This window comes from Fulvia fulva, chromosome 9, assembly GCF_020509005.1.
Source record: "Fulvia fulva chromosome 9, complete sequence".
Lineage (NCBI taxonomy): Eukaryota > Fungi > Ascomycota > Dothideomycetes > Mycosphaerellales > Mycosphaerellaceae > Fulvia > Fulvia fulva.
In genome coordinates, this window is record NC_063020.1 from 585,426 (window position 1) to 604,888 (window position 19,463).

Below are 19,463 nucleotides of genomic sequence, written 5' to 3' on the forward strand. Positions count from 1 at the left end.
CTGGAGGGTCAACTTCATGGATCTGCTTTGTATGGTAATGATGGACGCCAAAGGCGGTGTTTGACGGTGAAGGATGCTAATGATAGAGCGGTATCGATATTTGGCTGTTTGGTTGGTGCTCGGCTGGGGAGAATCAACAGTGTCTTTTGGGGGCCATGGGCTTCAATGGGAGTGATTGACAACGCCGACGACGCATGGGCATTAAGGCTGAAAGTTCCATTCGGGGGAACCGCCTCCTATGTATGTTGGCGGTGGAGCTATATAGGCCAGACGTCCCCCAGAACGAGGGAAAGGAAAGGGTATCTACTGCACCCAGCATTCAAGCCTGGTTTTACCAAGAACACCCATCGACCCAGCACTTAGGCTTAATCCCATCCACCAAAACCCTCTCCCCACGAGTTTCTCGAGAATGTCCGCCGAAAAGGAAGACAATGCCCTCACGAACCCTCCTCACCCTCCTCACCCTCCTCTCCTCTGCCGGCCTCGCCCTGGCTCAGGACATCCCCACCCTCAGCGTGAGTCCTTCCCACCAAAGCCCCTACCCCCTCCCTCCCTAACCAACCACTAACACCCCCCTCCCAGATCCCTAGCATAACCCCCCTCTCCATCACCTCCATCACCCCCATCTCCCTGCCTTCCCTCCGCCCCCTCCCAACCCCCAACATCGGCAACAACAACAACTCCCCCCCCCCCCCAACTAGCTCGACAGCACCTACAACAACAACAACAACAACAACAACAACAACAACAACAACAACAACAACAACAACAACAACAACAACAACAACAACAACAACAACAACAACGCCCACTACTGCTGCCCCGGGCGCCATCTACAGCAACAACTCCAACTCCAACTCCGTAAACGACGCCTTCTGCTGCGTTGGCGCCTCCTTCGATTCCTCGTGTTTTCCATTCTGTACTGGGACGAATGGCGGAGTTAGTCAGATTGCGACGACTAGGCAAAGCTGTTCGGCGAGTGTGCCGTTGACGGCGAGTGATTATGTTAGTAGGATTGATAGTGCTGCGAAGGGGGTTGCGACGATTATGGGGACGTTGAGTGGGAGTGGAGGGAGTGCTACGACGGGGACGAGTGCAGGTGGTGCTGCTGGGGCGATGGTGACGAATGGGCCTTTGGCTGGGACGGCGATGGTTGCGGGTGGGTTGTTGTTGGCTTTGTGAGTTGGTTAATGTAGACTCAAGACAGGAGCGGATTGAAAGATTGATGATTGTCTGAAAACTTTCGACTTTTGGTTCATGGCTCGTATGTCATGTTCATCTACCACATCAGCGCACTACGTCTTCAGTGTCCTGTGACGCCGTTATCATCATCATCCACCACCCTTCGAAGCGCTCACCACCCGTGCGCAAAGAAGTTACCTCCTCTGAACTCCTGCTCTAGACACCCAGCCTCTCTGCCGTAGCCATCAAGCTACCCATGAAAGTGACAATGAGTCTCGTCCGCAGGCTCGTGATATCCTCCGGTACCAGCCAGATGGTCGCGCCCATCTTTCTTGCGATCGAAATGGCGAGCTTGGCATTCGCGTATGCCTCCTCGTCTGATCGTCCAGTGGCCACGAGATCGTAGTCGACATACGAGCTCTTGATGCCGTTCAGCACGTCAAGAAGGTACACACCCGATGCAATTTGCTGGTCCTTGAAGCTCCGTACTTGCGATGAGCGACCACCTTTCTTGACGGTGTTGTTGGCCCACTGCACCATGTCCGAGTCGCTGATCTCGCGCTTACCGAGACGTTGTGCGAGTGCTGACAGAGTGTTTGTGATATCCTTGCGCATGAGTTGCCAGACCATTCCGAGTGTGAGAGTCCGCTGGCCGTCTGTGATGTCTGCACCTTGGATACCAACAAGCGAAAATCTATTCTGCTTGCCAATCTCCACTGCGTAGTTGGTGTTCTCGACCGCCTTGAATCGTGACATACCCGACTTGATCGTCAGGTATTGCTCATCCTCGTCCTGGCTCACAGGTGTGACGGCATTGGCTGGTGGCTTGTTGACGTGTCTCCAGTTCACGCTGCCCTGGATAACCTTGTCGTATGCTTGTAGCAGAATGATGCCGTCCTTGAGATCGTCGAAGAATGATGTGACAGTTGGCTTGACGTCCATCGAGTTGAGCCATAGAGTGAACACACGTGCTTCGCGCTCGCCCTCTGCGTCGAAGTCGTCGATCTCTGCCTTCTCTTCCTCTGTGATCGGGTCCAGACCTGGGTGGTTGTTGAAGAGGTTTGCGACGAATGCAAGGTTGAGCTTCGGGTTGCCTGCCGCGAGTGACTTTGGTGTCAAGAACTTGCGGCACGGAGGATCGAGGCGGTCGGCGTTTTGGAGGACTTGCTCGGCTCGTTGCTGTAGGTCGGAGGTCTGGAGAGGTGATCGCGAGCAGACATTGGGTGCGAGCTGGTTGAGCAGGACAGTATAGTTTTCCGCGTCCTTGACATCGCTCGAGAAGTTTTGTACTCTGCTGCCATTTAGTACTAGAACAATGCTGCGGATTATGTTAGTGCTTACCTCCTGTTCCAACCAGCGTTCTTCAAGTGGTAGTTGAACCATCTCAGCAGGATCTGCTCGGGAGGGAGTCGCAAAAACTGCTCCAATGTCTCACCGTCTTCAAGCAAGCGGTAAAGCTCAGGGTGGAGCTTGATGTCGATCTTGCCCAGCAGACCTCTACGGATGATCTGCCATATCAGACCCAGCACGAGATGCTCGCGGACCTCAATAATATCTCCAGCGCCAATGTTGACCACAGAGCAGCCAATCCCCTTGGAGGACTCAATGACAATGTTGTTGTTCTCCGTCATGTGGAAAGCGTTCAGCTTCTTGATCTTCTTGCCCTCTCTGTTCAGCACCCGCTCGTCGATGGTGTCCGGCACGCTGTCGTTGATGAGCTTGGCTAGCACGAGACCGTCTCTGCAGGAGTCGAACATCTCGAAGGTGTCGAGTGGGAAGGGCAAGAGGTGGCCAATGTCTGCATCGCCGGCCAGAACCGCGTTGATGTGCGAGGTGAAGGCGGTGCGCTCGTCCTCGTTGATGGTGTGCTGCGAGCTGCCTGTTGCTCCTCCGACCGTGATTCTGCCTGGCTTTTGCTGTGCGCCGCCCCCAGTGCCTTGACTCTGTAGTGCGCCGGCGGGAGCGGCTCGACCCTGGTGAGGCTGCGCGGCATTACTAAAGCCTCGCGATCTCTGCTGGGCAGGACTGCTCTGTCGTAGCCGCGCAATCAGATCGACATAGTCGTCGAGCTCCACACGCCTCGAACTGTCCAGCTCGACCTCTTTCAGCGCCTGTCTCACCACATCGTACGGCTGTCGCTCGGTGCCTTGGGCTGACTTGATGGCCGTCGCCTCGTCTACGTAGCCCTTGTCGTCGACGTCGAGTTTGCGAAAGGCATCGCTGAGCCCGTAGATCTCGGATTGCGGGAACTGGGGGTATTTCTGGGAGAGAGTGTTAGCTGAACACTCTTCCACGTGCTCATAGCACAACCGCTAGCCAGCTTTTCTGGGCGGCAGTACCTTTTGTAGCTTGAGTACGTTCATGGTCGAAAGCAATCGCTGTACGGTATGGACTGTCGTGGAGAAGGCAAGCTGAGGAAAGCGGTGGTGGAATGTGGAATCAGGCGATATGTTGCAGCCTGCCGGGCAATTGCGCGTTCAATGTGCCATCCGGACTTCCCTTCACAAGTGACGTGTGTCGGAACCACACAGCCCACTTCCGGTGCAACGTTGATCCGGCCGGAGTACTGATGTCAAACCCGCCAAGTGCTCCAGCGAGCAAAGGGCCGAAGAGGACGACGTCTACCTCGCTGGACTCTGGAAGAACGATCCGATCAACCAGTTTCCCGGGGTTGAATCAACTGGGTTGAAGACAACAATCTGTGTCCGGAGTTCCGCACGACAGGCTACATCGCCCCAAGCAGGAGTTGGGTATCGCACCCTCACCCTAGGGGCGTCACCTTCAATCATGCCTCCACAACACCATATACGCCAGAACTCGACTCACACGAATGTGTGCCCAGCAGGCACAACCCGTTCGGGCAGGTCCCCTCTGGACATCTCACACTTCGTGGCTATCACTGCCGAGCTAAGCTCGACGCAACATGGCAGTCCTCGCACCGCGGCATTGGTACCAACATCGCTCTTCGAAACGACTCTCCATTGAGCTTCATAGCCCGCGACTCCGACGCAACAGATTCGAGACTCCTGTGCACTTGTGCGCGCTGCAGCTGGCTGACTCGCGATCAGTCGCCAGACGTTGATGCCAGCATCAATTTCACCAACTACGAGACCACAGGTGCAGTCCTACTCTTCTGGCTTACGGACCGTAAATGTTTGGTCCTTGGAACATTTGCTTCTCACGACGATAATCACATCCGACTGGGTATCTCGTTTCGTAACGACAACGACAAAGGCATTCACCTTGACGGTGAGGGCTACTGGGTGCAGAATGTGGAACTCGCGAGAGATGTTCCAGGCGCGGTTCTGGCCGACGTTCGGATCGTATAGGTCTCTGGTTGCTGCGGTTTGACAGGTCATTATGACCTCCCAAATAGGCTGCTGTTTACTGGGATATAGCCGCCGGGCCCTGCCGCTTCCTGGGGGTGATCTGCGCACCTGCAGGCCCCAGGAAGACCAAACGCCGTTTAAGTTCAACGCCTGCTCTCTCTTTCCCATCGCCCTTATTATACTGTTGCACATCGATTCGAATCTCCAAATTGACTTCTTTGTTTGATTCATTGCGCGACGGCTCTACTGATACAGTGACATGACCTGTGTATGAGTCTCCACGATCCGGTGATTCAGAACAGGATAGAACGACCTAGCTTCTCGCAATGGCGGACGACTTCTACAAGAATCCGGAGGCTATGCTACGAGCCTTGGGTATGTTCTCAAGAAGATGAGGCAGCAAGTTTTCGCCCAAAACGAGATAAAGTGTTAGAAACATGCAATGCACGAAGCATTGTTGCCCGCTTGATACACCATTCTGGAAGATACTGCTACGCACACTCCGAGTATAGCTAACGCTCCTCCGTCTGACAGGTATGGGTGGCCCGGGAGGCTTCCCTATGCCCGATATTGCTACACCAGATTCCGTTCGCAAACAACGCAACGAACGCGTTGCGAACATCTTCAAGGATTATCGCCTGCTACAAAACATTCTGGAGGGGTACGAGAGTACCATACAGAAACGTTGGCTGAAGAAGACCAAAGAACAGAAACGCAGAATTCTGCTTGCGGCTTGGGGTGGAACCATGCCAGCGAAGCACCGAGCAGACTTCGAAGCATTCAAGAAACTCCGTGATGCTGGGGGATCTAAGAGGATCTGACCAAACCGAAGGTAAGCATCATTGCACGCTCTGAATGTCGTAGCTGGTAAGTGTGAAGGGTCATGGTGTTGACTGACAGCACACAGACTCTTCTTCTGTTTCTGAATGCGCGTGGTCGCAACCCGCCTTCGGACTTTGCTGCTGCTGACTTCGAAGCCATGCACATCGGTGTGATCAACCATGCCATTTCTCCAGTGTTTCTGAATGAGTATGTAATACTCTTCAATGGCAAGACTGAAGAATCCGAGTACGGTCAACTACTGTCCTGGGACGATCATCCCGATGCTTTCCAGTGGCTACACACTCGCAAACACATGCAGCCCGGCGAAGGTCTATTGATCCTTGAGTCTCAAGAAAAGACAATCGACTTCCTCGTGAAGTGCGCCAAAGAGATTCTACACGATGTCAGCATGGACAACCTGCTGGAGTCACCTTTCCAACCAGCACCGCCTTCTATATCCGAGCAGGAGACAGGTCTGGCGTCGTTAGCCTTGATGAAAGCCGAAGCTGCCTATCGACTGCCCGCCCGACTCGACTGGAACCGCATCCAAAGTCTCTTAGCGGCCAAGCGTGATGCTGTAGAAGACCACTTGTGGTCACTCCGAGAAGACCCATCGTACTTCTCGTACACCATGCGCGACGCCCGAGAGCATCGGCAAGAGATGCTGAAAGATGCACGAGATCAAACTCATCCGGTCTTCCGGTTCAACAAGGAGGAGATTCTATGGGCCCGTGTCATAGGCAAGTCAAGCTGCTGCTGCTGCTGCTTGTCATGACGATCAACCGACCGGATCAGGTGATGAGGTGACGATCGCGCATATCCTACTTGAGCAGTGGACCGAGCTGCACAGGCGATCAGTCGAGCTCGGAGAGCTGGAAAAGAAGTATGCTTCCGAGATCAAAGCAGAAGATGACCTTCCAGAGGAGTATCTCTTCGCCATCCTTGGTTTCCGACATGTTTTGACGCAGTTCACACATGTGAGTACCGGAGGGAAGCAGCGCGTACCCAGTTCGAGAAACGCGTGCCGCACTCCCTGCTCGGCCCCGGCTACTGAAACATCGCCACATATTTCTTGAGCATAGCTGACATGCTGTGTTTGATAGGGTCCCATCGGTCAGCTGAAAGTCTCATTCCTTGCATCCCCTCCATGGAGAAAATACTTCGTGCACCAGCCTCACGACGATCCTAAGCAGACCTCAAACGTCCTCGTGTCCAAGCCCGGTGTTCACCTCCAAGACCCGGAGCGTATCATCCTATGGCTAGTCCGCACACTCTGGCAGGACGAGAGGACAGTATTTCTTCTGAGGATGACCAACATTGTGGATCAGCTTCAGCACATCATCGACTCAGATCCCCAGCCAAAGGACCTCATATCGTCGTATGTGGCAGCACAAATCGGTGATCTGTCCATCCTCTGCGAGTGCTTACACCAGACTGACCTGTATCAACCTTGAGCCAACATGTTCGAGGACCAGTTGGTAGACCTGCAGGACGATATCGATGCGGACTTCGACAAGCGCCGCCAGCCATGGGTGCGGCTCTTTAATGCTACCAAGGGCAGTGAGACTTTGTTAGCCCGTTATGGAGCACCCACGGATGGTCGATTCGAGTATCCTGTCCAGAAGCGTAGGACGAAGGAGAATACGGTGACTTTGCGGAAAGCTTAGCAGGACCTTGATGCATTTTGGACGAAAGTGGATGAGCTGTTGCATCGTAATGCTGGAGATCTGCAGGATACTGCGACTCGGCGATTGATGTTGCAGCCTAGGCTGCTGCAGCGGACGCCTGAGTGGGTTGAACCGGAGTCTAAGCAGGGGAAGAAAGGTACGTTACCAGCAGCGTTGCAGCGTCACGATTGATGCTTGCTTCACTCCTCCTCAGCATCCGCTTCTGGAATACTCTCTCGTCGTCCGCACAGGCATAGCTAACACTTGTACGCATGTAGGTGCTCCTGCAAATGACACAATAGAGGCTCTCTGCAAGCCACTTTCCGAAATCTACTTCGATCTGGAGCGGCGGACTGAGAGCACAACCAAGAAAGATCCCGCAGCACACCAGTCAAAGACAAAGCAAAAGACCCGCGGCGTAGGCGCTCCTGAACCCTCCACTGCAAACGACGCCACCGCACAGTCCAACCTCATCTCCCTAGACCAACAGCCAACCTTCGAAGTCGACGCCCGCGCCCTCAAAGTCTTCAGAACCATCTTCTACACACCCTCTTCCAACTCCAACCCCGGCGAGGTCCCATGGATGGACTTCGTTCACGCTCTAGTATCGACAGGCTTCAAGCACGAGAAGTTGTACGGAAGCATTTGGCAGTTCAGCCCGACGAGGCTGGATGTAGAGAGGAGTATACAATTCCACGAGCCGCATCCGAGTCCGAAGATCCCGTACTGGGTTGCGAGACGGCATGGGAGGCGGCTTAATAGGGCGTATGGATGGGATGGGGAGATGTTTAGGTTGGCTGAGAAGAAGGTGTGATTGTGATAGAGTGATTTGGGATGCAAGATGCGATCACTCGACGAGTTCAACAAACTGCTGTCTCATGCGAGATCGAGGACATAAGACATTCTCGAGACGTCCATAGACCCTGTCAGGACGAAGGCGAGGTCGATCAAGACAGTGCGGCTTCGCCATTGTCTTGTGAGACATCACAGCTTTCGTCGCTGGTATATGGATCAGGCTCCGCCAGCGCGTCAGGACGTGCACTTCTTTTTTTTCTGACATTCACTTCACGGCAGCCGGCAAGTGGGTCCCACGCATCAGCGGCTAGAAGCCGCACTTCCCACAGCAATTGTCCCGCTTCGTCAATAGCAAGAGACTTCGACAACTTTGCACTTAGACACCGCGAGTCCTCCAACTCTTCCCATCACGACAGACTGTCTCCCCACTGCGCCCAGCGACCAAGTGCGACAACTACCGCGCAGCGTCCGAGTCCAGACAGTCGCCGATTCGCGACATCATCTCTTCGCTCAAACACTCCGATAGCTCGACTGCAAAGCAAAGCGCTCATCATTGACGAGTCGCACTACCTCGACACAGCCTGTCATCTCGACTCGTAAGTATTCGTGAACGCGCGACGCAACATGCAATGCTGACTAGTGAATCACAGGCTCGAGCAACATTCACTTCGAGCTTTCGAAGCCTTGGCATTACGTCAAACCCGCCGCGCCTCTTCCTTCCTTCACTTTCTTCCGACAAAAACAAACACTCTCACTTCGCAACTTCCGACCACCACCACCACCACCACCACACTTGTCAACGCCGAGTCACACCACCGCGACACCACTGCCGACCACCGCCACTGCTGCACGCGCACATCTCTACTGCCATCTCGAGGTTGTCCGACATTACTGCACATCGCGACATCACTCCTCGACTGCGCACACCACTTCCGACTCGGCTCGAGGCGCGCGACAACATGCCGCCCGGTAGTACCACTACCGGCGCGGCTGCCGGCGCCTCTCTGCTATCACAACCACTGGAAATCTCGACCAAGGCGAGAAACGGCGACTTCGCTTACCAATTGCTACGCTCCGGGGAAGTGGTCCATGATCGCGACACATTGACCATTAGCCTACGCCACGAAGACGGTGGTGAGCCCTTTTTGTGCATCTCTTCCTACAAGAAGACGTCGCACAATGCTGCGAAGTCCGAGCGCAAGGCTAAGGTCGTGCAAGCTATGGGCACTGATGGTCGTCTAAGCCAGAGTCGGTTGGCAAAGATGCTATTGCCACTCTTTCGCCTCCACAATTGGCCCGACTACGACAAGGCTGTCGCCATCACATATGGTCCCATCGCCATCGCGGTCTTCAACACTCTCGACTTCGATGACACTACCCATCTGAATGTGTTGCAGGTTATCAAGCTGGACGGGCTACAGGAGCACCAAATCACAGGCTTCAATCTGTGTAGCGAGTCACCGCTGCCGGGTCAAGGCCCCTGCAACTTCGGCACAGTCATCCTGGATACATTGAAGCACGATACTCCGGAACTCTTTCCTGAGCTCGGTGATGATGAGGAGCACTTCGAGGCTTGTCTAGAGAGTGAAGACATCGACGAGATCCTTGACGGCGAAGGAAGGATTGAGTTTGGCTATGAGTGGTACGAGAAGAAGCAGACTGCTGCAAACCCGATGCTGGACCGGCGTCTCAAGGTCTTGCAGCAAAAGGCGGATGCGAAGGTCAGTCCTCCACAGGCAGAGGCGACACGAGCGACCCCAACTTCTGCTTTGGTTGACGACAAGTCAGCTAAGGAGCACGAAAAGGTCATCGTCGCCAACGAGCAAGACGCACTGCCATCACCGGATGCTCAGCCTCCGGCAGCAGCAGAGCCGAAGCCAGAGGTACAGCAGGAGCAAAAGAGCTCGGAGAACAAGAGTGGGAAGGCGCCGCTCTGCGATCCTCCAGCTCCAACAAACAAGAAGCGCGTTGCTAGCGAGGCAGGCGTGGAAGATCAGCCGGCGAACATGCGCTTCAAAGATGATGAGCAAATCGGAGCGCCAGGTGTTCGAGCTGGAGGCTCAGCTTTACGATGCGCTTTTCGGGCCTGACGATTCAGTCGAGGTCGAGGAGCCCAAGGCTGAGGAGTCCAAGCGAAGAAGCCCAAATCTCAGGAGCTCAAGGCGAAGAAGCCCAAGGATGAGCATCCCAAGAACAAGAAGCGAAAAGCCTCCGAGAGCAATATTGATGGCGCTTCTGATTCATCCGACTCGAAGAACAAGAAGACAAAGACACAAAACGCAAAGACAAAGGAGGCTGCGGAAGGTACTTTGTACGACGTACCAGCATCACTTGCTGGCGAGCAGAAGGCAGTATCAGCAGGCTCGAAGCAAGAAGCGAGAGCACAGAAGCCTACGAAGCCGAACAAGCGTCCCGAACCAACAACAGAGTCGTGGGCAAGCACTTCAACCTCGACCAGCCCATCAGGAGCTGGTTCGACTGCTTCTGGAGCTTCTACTGGGCGAACCACACCACAGTCTTTGACAGGAGCATCGCAGTCGTTGAAGAAGCCAGTAACAAACACCGCTCCACGTCAACCGAATGTGCTCGACGCGAAGGCTGAGAATGCGAAGCCTGTGCAGAGTAAGACGACGCTCAAGCTCAAGCTTGGTGAGCCTGCTGGCCGAGTCACTACCACAGATGCGGATCTCGAAGATGGAGAGCTCATCATCGTGGAAGACCCACCTACGCAGAAGCCCCCCAAGACTGGCGGCAAGCGCAAGTACGATGCAGGTCGTGGAGATGACAGCGCAACAAGCGCACCTGATCGTCAGCCAGCGCCTTCAAAGAAGCGAAAGACGGCGGACGCACAAACGAAGAAGCCAAAGCCTGCGAGTCCGAAATATACCAAGGCCGAGACCACTCCACACGCTCGAGGAGAGAAGCGACCAGGAGGCTGTCCGGATGAGATACAGGTCATGGAAGCCTACCGCAGTTCCCTTGCAGCCAGCGGTCGGGGCTGGGATCCGATCAAGAACGACCAGATGAAGGCGCTCCTCCTCCATTATCACGGCATAACGTTCTCAGCAAACCGCGTGAACAGGGCCCCACTCCTCGCGATCCTCGAGCCACTTTGCAAGGACCACTGCCAAAAGCAAGACGAGGCTGACCGAGAACGACGGCGGAGAAACGATGAACTCAAGGAAGCTGCTCGTCGGAAGGACCCAAATTACGTCTCTCGGGATATGGTTAACAGCCTGAAAAGCGCCAAGAAACGGTGATGAAGCAAGGGGCGACATACGACGAACATCACACACTGAGACGACGATACGATCACGGCGGATACACCACACTGAGACAAAGACTACGACTCGCAGACCCGCCACATACCATTTGCAGCCACACGCTTCGAAACTCACCGCGTTTGCACACTATACTTGGAGCTTCTTCGCACCCATCACCCCTTTCCAAGCATTCAACATACCCAACACAACCTACCAAGAAGAAAACACCACGTCTCGCCATCACAGACCTGGATCTCCAACCCACTCAACATCCTCACACCAACAACAAAAATTATACCCCAACAAAACAAATCACCACAGAACCCCAACTCTCGAACATACAGATCCACACCGAATGGACTGATCTAAACTCTACGGAGGATGGGATCGACCTAGATGATGAATCATAATTTTCGAGCTTACAACCCTACACCAATTGGAATGATCACATCTCTTCGGAGGATGCGAACGACCATTGGAGTATCATCTTCGAGCTTACATTTTTACACCCTTGGAGTGATCAACCCTCTACGGAGGCTCGATTAACCAGGGTGAAAGGCTTGAAGCATGGCAGGATGTGGGGGACTCTGGTGGGCGCGAAGGGACAGGGAGGTGCCTCTTTTTGATGGATGCGAGGATAGAGGGGAGGGGAGGGGGGAATGAGATATGAAGGTGGGACGTGGATATGAGCAACGATGATGAACAAAGGAGATGGTAGTGAGTGCGTGGGTTGTGAGGATTTTGGAACGTGGTGGGTGGGCAGTAATTTCGCATGGTAGAGTCTCTGTGTCTAGGCAGGTTGAACATGGAAGTAGCAAGCAATGACAATGAAAAGCTCTGAAAACTGCATGGCATGGACAGAAAGATGGTCAATGTTAGCATAACAGCTCACCAACATGTCAGGTCACTTCCTAAATGCTGCTCTTCATAAAGTGAACATTGCAAGGCAGAATGTGCAGTAGTGCTTTGGGGACCATCCAACAGAAAGAATCTCTCTATGCATACGGATGTATCTTGATGCATGCTACTGCGAGCGCGAGTCAGCTTCCAGCCTGTTGCTCGCCATTGCGTTGACTCCTGGTTTACGTCGCATTTTCTCAACGTCTCACACTGTGCTCTCCCTCAAATTTCCCAGGAAACACCTCATCAAGCTTCCTCGCGTCCTCTAGTACCGCATCGCCGAAGTCTGGATGGTTGTGCGCTTGGTCTGGATATAGCATCTCCATCTTCTGGTTGAGCATGCCTGGCGTCTTGTTGAGGATTAGGTCGCATGTCAGCTAGAGATGCGTCAGTAATAGTACACTAGGATTGAGGGTGGGTGGAACTGGCTGACCTGCGATCGCAACTGAACATCTTCGTACATCTCGAGCTGAGCATCGTTCATGCTCGCTACTGTGATGGTTGGTGGGAGGGCTTTGAGCATACTCTGTGACTGTGTTCAGACGTTGTCGTCTACAGACAAGTTCTTGCAGGACAACTGAGAACTTACCAACGTCCTCCCAACAAAATCCCACATGAAGTACACCCTATTCTTGCTCGCCGCCGGCGTCATGAACGTCTGATGAAGGTTGGAAGCCATGGCCTTATGGTAGGCGAGATGTCCATACAAGTCCTTGAGTGGCTCGGCGTACTTCTTGTAGTCCTGGGATGCATCTGCGGGAATCTCAAAGGCCATGGCTTGCTTGGAGAAGTCATCGCGAGTGGCGGTATTGGGGTCGAGGATGTTGTCGGGCATGACGAAGCCTTCTGGTGCGATTCTTGCCATTTCTGCTGCTGGGTAGTCAAGGAGCGCTGATGAAGAGACTTGGTAATGTTGAGGATGGTGATGGGACAAAAGAAAGGTCGAGGTACAATGCAATTCAAAGACGATACTTATGCTGTTCGACTTACCGTCTCTCGATGTGACGATTTTTGTGTAACTCTTCACAAAGATTCCGATTGTTTAGGCAGCATCGCAAGGATAGTTTGATTGGTATAGTTGGTCAACTTTTGAGGTGGTGTTGGAGTTGACATTGTACACGACGCGTGGTGAAGCTTGCGGTCTGTCGCAACGCGAGAGTGACGCGGTCGGTTGGAGTTGCCTTTCAACTTGGAAGCACATCTCTGCGAACGATATCTTTGAAGGGAAGGCAGAATAGTGGGCTGGCACAACTTGTGGTATAATGACATGGTCGTCGACCGGAGGGCCTTCAGCAAACTGGGTCAGGGTGGACTGAGAGAACGCGCTCAGCGCATGCTTGGTTGGACGGTTATATATCGCTAACATTGTTTGTCACCAGCGACCACTAATGCTCGAACAGCACAGACAAAAGCATCTCGTTGTGGTCCATGGGCGAGATCAAGCCCACAAAGGCGGCTTCATACCAGGCGCGCGGTGCCTGGGAGGGTGGCATCAGCTGTGGGCTGGCTGTTCGGGCATTGGAGGTCGTTTATCTTTTTGCACTTTTCGAAGACTTGGACTTCCTTGGTTCAGATCTAGATATGAACATGGCTACTGGCGTTGATTATAGAGCCTTACTTGGTAACCGACGTCGATACGTGCTGTTGCCATGGCAGAATTCGTTTTCCAAATTGCTCTCGTCTCCTTTTCATGATGTCAGAAGTGAAGGTTGGTGTTGAGAACGTACCCAGCGTCTCTCGATAAGGGTTCTTGGTCGGAGGTCGCGGCTGAACTGACTCTTAGCATTCGATTAAAGTGACGGTCATATCTGTCAATCCACACTCCACGTGGAAGGAGGGATATTGCAGATGGCTTATTCGGTCGAGAGCGCTCGTTTCTTCACTTTCTGCAGTTTTGTGCCTTGTACAACCCTTCGCAGGCCTCGTCTGCGCGAGTCGTTCGCAAAAGGGAGTGTAGATATTCGCTCGAATCTGGTCGTATTCGTGTCAAAGTACTGCTCTAGTAGTACACCACCGTTCCAACGCCTGACGCCTCGCTATGCCACAAATGTCACATGCCTCACCTTTAGTATCATATGCACCACCTGTAACTGGCGTATCGTCCCGCAGTCTCCGACTTCCTGATGATCTTGACGACCTGACCTCTCCTCAAACCCAAGTACTTGGCCATCGGATCGTCCCATCGTATTCTCGGCAGCTGCGTCTCCTTCAAGCGATACCTCTCCAGCAGGCCCTTCTTCTCCTCCGGACTGAGCAGCACATGCTTTGGCACAAGCTCGTGTTTTGAGATATTGACGAGAAGATCCTCCTCTCTGAAGATCTCCATGACAGTCGGCAGAATGCTGGGAATGATCTTCATCGCTGCTGGAGTAGGTGCGACGGAGCTGACGAAGATGCCGGTGTAGTAGTTCTTCTCCGAGAGAGTCTGGGCGAACTGCTTAATGTGCTTGATGCCGATGTTGGGCTCGTTAGAGAACTCGACGTGGATGGTGCCGATGTTGGGTTCCCTTCCTTCATCGTTCTGCCCAGGTCGCTGCAGAGGCAGGTACTTCTGCATCATCGACTCAGATGGGCGCGCAGTGAATGCCATTCGTGTCCGTTGCGGCGCGCCGGTCTCATCTGCGTATTGGCGGCGGAACTCGTCGAGGGAGATGTTGCATTCTGCTTCGGTCAATTCGTATCCCTAGGCATATTGTGAGCATGTGACAAAGAAGCTGCGGTGGTGTTCCGGGCGCATACTCTATCGGCGCACATCTGCTTGGTGGTCCTGAGAACGCGCCATAGTCGCGACAGCTCACGGGAAATCTCGTCGCTGGACATGTTTGCTGTGATGTGGTGGTTGGTGTGCGACGTGGCTGTCCGCGAAGTTTGTCTTTGACACTCCAGGAACGCGGCAGAAGTGGACACCCGTGGACCGCCTTGGGCAGAAACAAGGTTTGACAAGGTTCGGGGCCGCGACGGCACGTATGGCACGTGCACGCTCTTGCCGATCAGCTTGCCTGCTGTTTGTGGAGAAGCAACGAGGCAAGTGCTGGCTGGGTTCTTGGATGTTGTTTGACGGTCACGCTCTCGTACAACACCCTCACCAAGCAACATACATCAGTGACAGTTCTCGGTACTTCGAAATACCTGGAACACACCATTTACGCTTCGAAGAAACGCTCACGCGACCAGGCTGCCGCATGCAACAGTGAAGACTGGGGATGCTATGGGAGAACACGGATAAGGAAGAGATATGGATAGCAGCGTGCAGCGGCTGTTGCAGGACAAGCTGTATGACAAGCGGAAGGCCGGTGCATTAGAGTAAGCCACACGCGAGCACAGCGAACATACACCCCTCGCGAGCCACAATTCACCCTCTCCATCATGCAATTGCTATGGCTGGCAGAGCTCTCAAGAGAAGATGGTCGAAAGAGAGCCATCCATATCGAAACACTGTCTTCCCCTTCCTAGACGACTTCGAGGGCCACATTGAGCATTATGACAGGCAATGGCTGATGCAGTACTCCTCCAGGCTCGAATCCACCATACGGCAAGCACTTACCGATGGCAACCACGATCGGATCGGAAAGATAGTATGGCAGCTATGTCATGACTATGCGTATGCCGTTCACCAACCACATGCCCGCAATGGGGGTCTGATTGGCCTGGCGGCAGCTGCGATAGCATTAGGAGCAGTGAGGACAAGCTAGCACACGATCACCGGATGACCCGTACTGACCGCTCCAGGAAGTAGCTCGCTACCTCAAGGAGATAGTCCCTCCTGTACTGGCCTGCTTCTCCGACCAAGATGCGCGTGTTCGGTACTATGCGTGCGAGAGCATGTACAACATTGCCAAAGTCGCCAAAGGAGAGATTCTGATCTACTTCAACGATGTGTTCGATGCGCTGTCGAAGCTCGCCGCGGACACTGAACTTTCAGTTAAGAACGGCGCCGAGCTGCTCGATCGCTTGGTCAAGGACATTGTGAGCGAATCCGCAGCAACATATGCCTCAGTACTGGCGCCCGAGGCAGCAGTGGCAGAGTCAGGCGAGAACACTCCAGATCAGAGTGTAGAGATACCCACTGCCTTCAGCCTACCAAGGTTCATACCATTACTACAGGAACGCATCAACGTACAGAACCCGTTTGCGAGAACCTTCCTAGTCTCGTGGATCACACTTCTTGACCAGATCCCAGATCTTGAACTGGTTGCGTATCTACCAAGCTTTCTAGGCGGATTACTGCGATTCCTAAGCGACTCCAACGAAGACGTACATACGACGACCAAGACTGCGCTCGATCGATTCCTCGTTGAGATCAAGAAGATCGCCGCCGTCAAGAAGGGCATCGCAGAAAGCAAGAAGAGCAGGGATGACACAGCGAGGAAGGTCAGCGACTCAAGTATCGTGGTAGAAAGCGAGAGAGGCGATGATGTTGAGGCAGATGCAGATCTGTCTGGCAGCCGCGAGAACCGCGAAAATGGCATGATGGACTCGCCGGCGCCTACGCCAGAGCCGAAGCTTACGACCATGGAAGAGGATCAAAAGGTGCCAGATGGTGCTTCATCAGTCACCGCAGCAGAAGACGATGATGACGTTGTTGCGGGAGATACGATGGTAGACGAGTGGATACCAGGACAGGATGTTCAGATCGACTTTCAACGCATCCTTGAGCTGTTGGTGAATTACCTGGCCGACTCCCGGGAAGAAGAGATACAAACAACGTGTCTTAGATGGATAGAGACGTTTATGGATATTTGTCCTGAGGACATACTGTCCTTTACACCAAAACTTCTCGAGCAGCTCTTGCCGGCACTTTCGCATGACAGAGAACATGTCAGCCAAGCTGCTACCAGAGTCAACCAGCAACTGATCAGATACATCATGTCACTACCTGAAGGTCCACATGGGTCGCAAGTCGGAAGCGCAGATCAGGCACAGGTATCGACGGTGCCGACAGCTCCTGCGATATCCGGCGGTGCTGTGCCCACGGCTGCTGCTGGCGCTGGAGGTAATAACTTGGCTCTTCGACCGGTCAAGGACGCCAACAACACCGACAAGCGCCAATCGGTTGGTGCTCCAAAGGCCGGCCAGAAACCACCTAGTCCTGAGAACGAGCTCGTGTCAAGAACACCCGAGGTATCGACTCCTGAACCTCCTGCTGACGAACCGGAGCCCACCGATACCAGATGGCTGGACCTTGACTATGAAGCTGCTGTCAATGCACTGACATTGCAGTTCTTGCACGAGCACGAAGCTACCAGGGTGGCAGCTTTGGCCTGGCTGATCATGCTACATCGCAAAGCACCGCGAAAGATTGCCGCGATACAAGATGCCACTTTCCCGGCACTTCTCAAAACGCTCAGTGATCCTGCAGAAGCAGTGGTCACACGAGATCTGCTGCTGCTCTCTGAGATCAGTAAGAGCAGCGACGATAGCTATTTCTCGTCGTTCATGGTCAATCTGCTAAAGCTCTTTGCCACCGATCGACGACTACTAGAAATGCGAGGCAATCTGATCATCCGACAGCTATGTCTGTCACTGTCAGCAGAACGCATCTATCGGACACTCGCCGACTGCCTCGAGAAAGAAGAGGACGACATCGAGTTTGCTGCAGTCATGGTGCAAAACCTCAACAATAATCTCATCACCGCACCAGAACTTGCAGACCTTCGAAAGCGACTGCGAAATCTGGACAGCAGAGATGGACAGACATTCTTCACTGTGCTGTTCAAAGCATGGTCTGTCAACGCTGTGGCCACGTTCAGTCTGTGTCTACTAGCTCAGGCTTATGAGCAAGCCTACAACCTCTTACAGATCTTCTGCGACATCGAGATGACAGTGAACATCCTGATCCAGATCGACAAGCTAGTACAACTGCTTGAGTCGCCCGTTTTCACATACTTGAGGATGCAGCTACTGGAGCCAGAACGACATCCGAACCTGTACAAGTGCTTGTACGGACTGCTGATGCTGCTGCCACAGAGCAGTGCGTTCGCAGCACTCAAGAACAGACTCAACAGCGTTTCCGCCATCGGCTACCTGCACATCAGACCAAACCAGACATCCGCAACGACACCTTCGTCAGTGAGCACGTTCGAGCGACAGAACCGTTTGAAGAATCGCGAAGATGGCGGCATCAAGTGGACAGAACTTCTAGAACGATTCCGTGCGACGCAAGACAAAGTCCGCCAAGGTCAGAAGAGACAACTGATAAGTCAACATGGCCTCGATGCAGAACCCGTGCCAGAGAAAGAGAGCAAGCAGGCTCAATCTGCTGCTGTGGACAGGGCAGGTCCTGGCAGACCGGACTCTGCCCAGGGTGTTCATGCCAGGCTTGCTGCCAGCCACAATCCGCTGGGGCGACATGAGAGGGGAAAGAGTAGTCTGAGCAACTTGGGCAGATTCGCTCCAGGGGGCAGAACGGGAAAGGGTAAGAAGTAGGACCTCGAGCTTCCGACGTTTGTGATCGATGAGGAGTGACTTGGACAGAGTGTTTATGATCTGAGCGAGGCGCTCTGGCGTGATTCTTATGAGCTGACGCTCATTATATGGCTTGACGGTATGTATTAACACAGAGCATAGATACAGAATGCATCGAATCGTGAAAGAACCAACATTGCTCGAAGCTGCGGAGAATGCCACACCCAGCACGGTCACAGAGATGGACGGCAGCACACAGCCTGCCAAGTGAGACAAACACGAGGGCGTGTGACTTATGGTGGTATTGTGCTGTTGTAGCAGCTCGTTGGACGCCTGCTATCTTGCTTGCCCTACGTACCTTCCTAACAGATCTAGCGTTATGCATGGCAATGCTTGGCACAATATAAAGTTCGGCGTGTACCACCTAGCAGATGCGACCCACTCTACTCTGCACCTCCGACATCTCACATTTCAATCAACAATATCACTCTCAGCACACGTCGATGACCTTGATGACCCGGAAGAATTATACCATGGCCCATGTTCCAGCCCTGACTTGATCGCCGTCACTTCTTCGTTTCCGGTGGCAAACATGTCTCGGACTACGCCGCCACCGAACATATCCACCCTCCGGCCTCTACCTGCTGCCAACCACTATCGAGTACATTGGTCCCTCGTATCTGCAAAGGTGGAGGTCATGAGAAGCAGCTACTATACATATTGCTGGCTGATAACCGGACTAGCTACCGCAAGCAGTAAAGCTAGCGAGGCACTCGCCTCTTTTACTGCCACTTGAGCAGCAACGACGATTACGGCCAGGTCCGACATCGAATAGAGTGGCCCATAATTGATCACGTCTATCTTGCCAAGGCGGCGGTTCGCTATACACACAGTCGATGCTGGATGTGACTTGCCTCTCGAGGTAAACGAGCGACGCGACAAGCTTCTGCGCCTGGCGGCTTGGCATGCACACTGCTATGGCGGAACCACCAATCATGAGCTATGTCCCGGGTGGTCGACTACAACAAGCAGGTACCAAACGAAGTTGCAGGCGACACTGTCACGGCTTGCGGTCGGCGAGGATGGAGAGGGTAGAGGTG

At 53.6% G+C, this 19,463-nt stretch overlaps 7 protein-coding genes across 7 annotated transcripts; 4 read left to right on the forward strand and 3 right to left on the reverse strand.

The window, feature by feature from the left end:
- Window positions 1-1,398: 1,398 nt before the first annotated feature.
- On the reverse strand, window positions 1,399-3,545 carry CLAFUR5_08929 (Fimbrin; the record flags this gene model as incomplete). Its single annotated transcript, XM_047908077.1, has 3 exons — window positions 1,399-2,473; window positions 2,524-3,443; window positions 3,522-3,545. 3 exons carry the CDS (start codon window positions 3,543-3,545, stop codon window positions 1,399-1,401), a joined length of 2,019 nt encoding a protein of 672 aa, XP_047766120.1.
- A 1,292-nt stretch (window positions 3,546-4,837) lies between these two features.
- CLAFUR5_08930 (uncharacterized protein) lies at window positions 4,838-7,814 on the forward strand (the record flags this gene model as incomplete). The annotated part of the gene is made up of 9 exons (XM_047908078.1): window positions 4,838-4,886; window positions 5,046-5,249; window positions 5,324-5,343; window positions 5,419-6,073; window positions 6,129-6,310; window positions 6,437-6,731; window positions 6,789-6,979; window positions 7,067-7,157; window positions 7,279-7,814. The coding sequence occupies 9 exons, from the start codon at window positions 4,838-4,840 to the stop codon at window positions 7,812-7,814; spliced, it is 2,223 nt and encodes a 740-aa protein (XP_047766440.1).
- A 940-nt stretch (window positions 7,815-8,754) lies between these two features.
- On the forward strand, window positions 8,755-9,885 carry CLAFUR5_08931 (uncharacterized protein; the record flags this gene model as incomplete). Its single annotated transcript, XM_047908079.1, has 1 exon — window positions 8,755-9,885. The coding sequence occupies one exon, from the start codon at window positions 8,755-8,757 to the stop codon at window positions 9,883-9,885; it is 1,131 nt and encodes a 376-aa protein (XP_047766441.1).
- Window positions 9,886-10,399: 514 nt separating this feature from the next.
- Window positions 10,400-11,055, forward strand: CLAFUR5_08932 (uncharacterized protein; the record flags this gene model as incomplete). The annotated part of the gene is given in 2 exon segments (XM_047908080.1): window positions 10,400-10,417; window positions 10,435-11,055. 2 exon segments carry the CDS (start codon window positions 10,400-10,402, stop codon window positions 11,053-11,055), a joined length of 639 nt encoding a protein of 212 aa, XP_047766438.1.
- Window positions 11,056-12,155: 1,100 nt separating this feature from the next.
- CLAFUR5_08933 (uncharacterized protein) lies at window positions 12,156-12,823 on the reverse strand (the record flags this gene model as incomplete). Its single annotated transcript, XM_047908081.1, has 3 exons — window positions 12,156-12,335; window positions 12,392-12,484; window positions 12,548-12,823. The coding sequence occupies 3 exons, from the start codon at window positions 12,821-12,823 to the stop codon at window positions 12,156-12,158; spliced, it is 549 nt and encodes a 182-aa protein (XP_047766439.1).
- A 1,206-nt stretch (window positions 12,824-14,029) lies between these two features.
- On the reverse strand, window positions 14,030-14,778 carry CLAFUR5_08934 (DNA-directed RNA polymerases I, II, and III subunit RPABC1; the record flags this gene model as incomplete). Its single annotated transcript, XM_047908082.1, has 2 exons — window positions 14,030-14,641; window positions 14,698-14,778. 2 exons carry the CDS (start codon window positions 14,776-14,778, stop codon window positions 14,030-14,032), a joined length of 693 nt encoding a protein of 230 aa, XP_047766132.1.
- A 415-nt stretch (window positions 14,779-15,193) lies between these two features.
- On the forward strand, window positions 15,194-18,384 carry CLAFUR5_08935 (Vacuole morphology and inheritance protein 14; the record flags this gene model as incomplete). Its single annotated transcript, XM_047908083.1, has 3 exons — window positions 15,194-15,261; window positions 15,347-15,635; window positions 15,688-18,384. The coding sequence occupies 3 exons, from the start codon at window positions 15,194-15,196 to the stop codon at window positions 18,382-18,384; spliced, it is 3,054 nt and encodes a 1,017-aa protein (XP_047766554.1).
- Window positions 18,385-19,463: the final 1,079 nt, after the last annotated feature.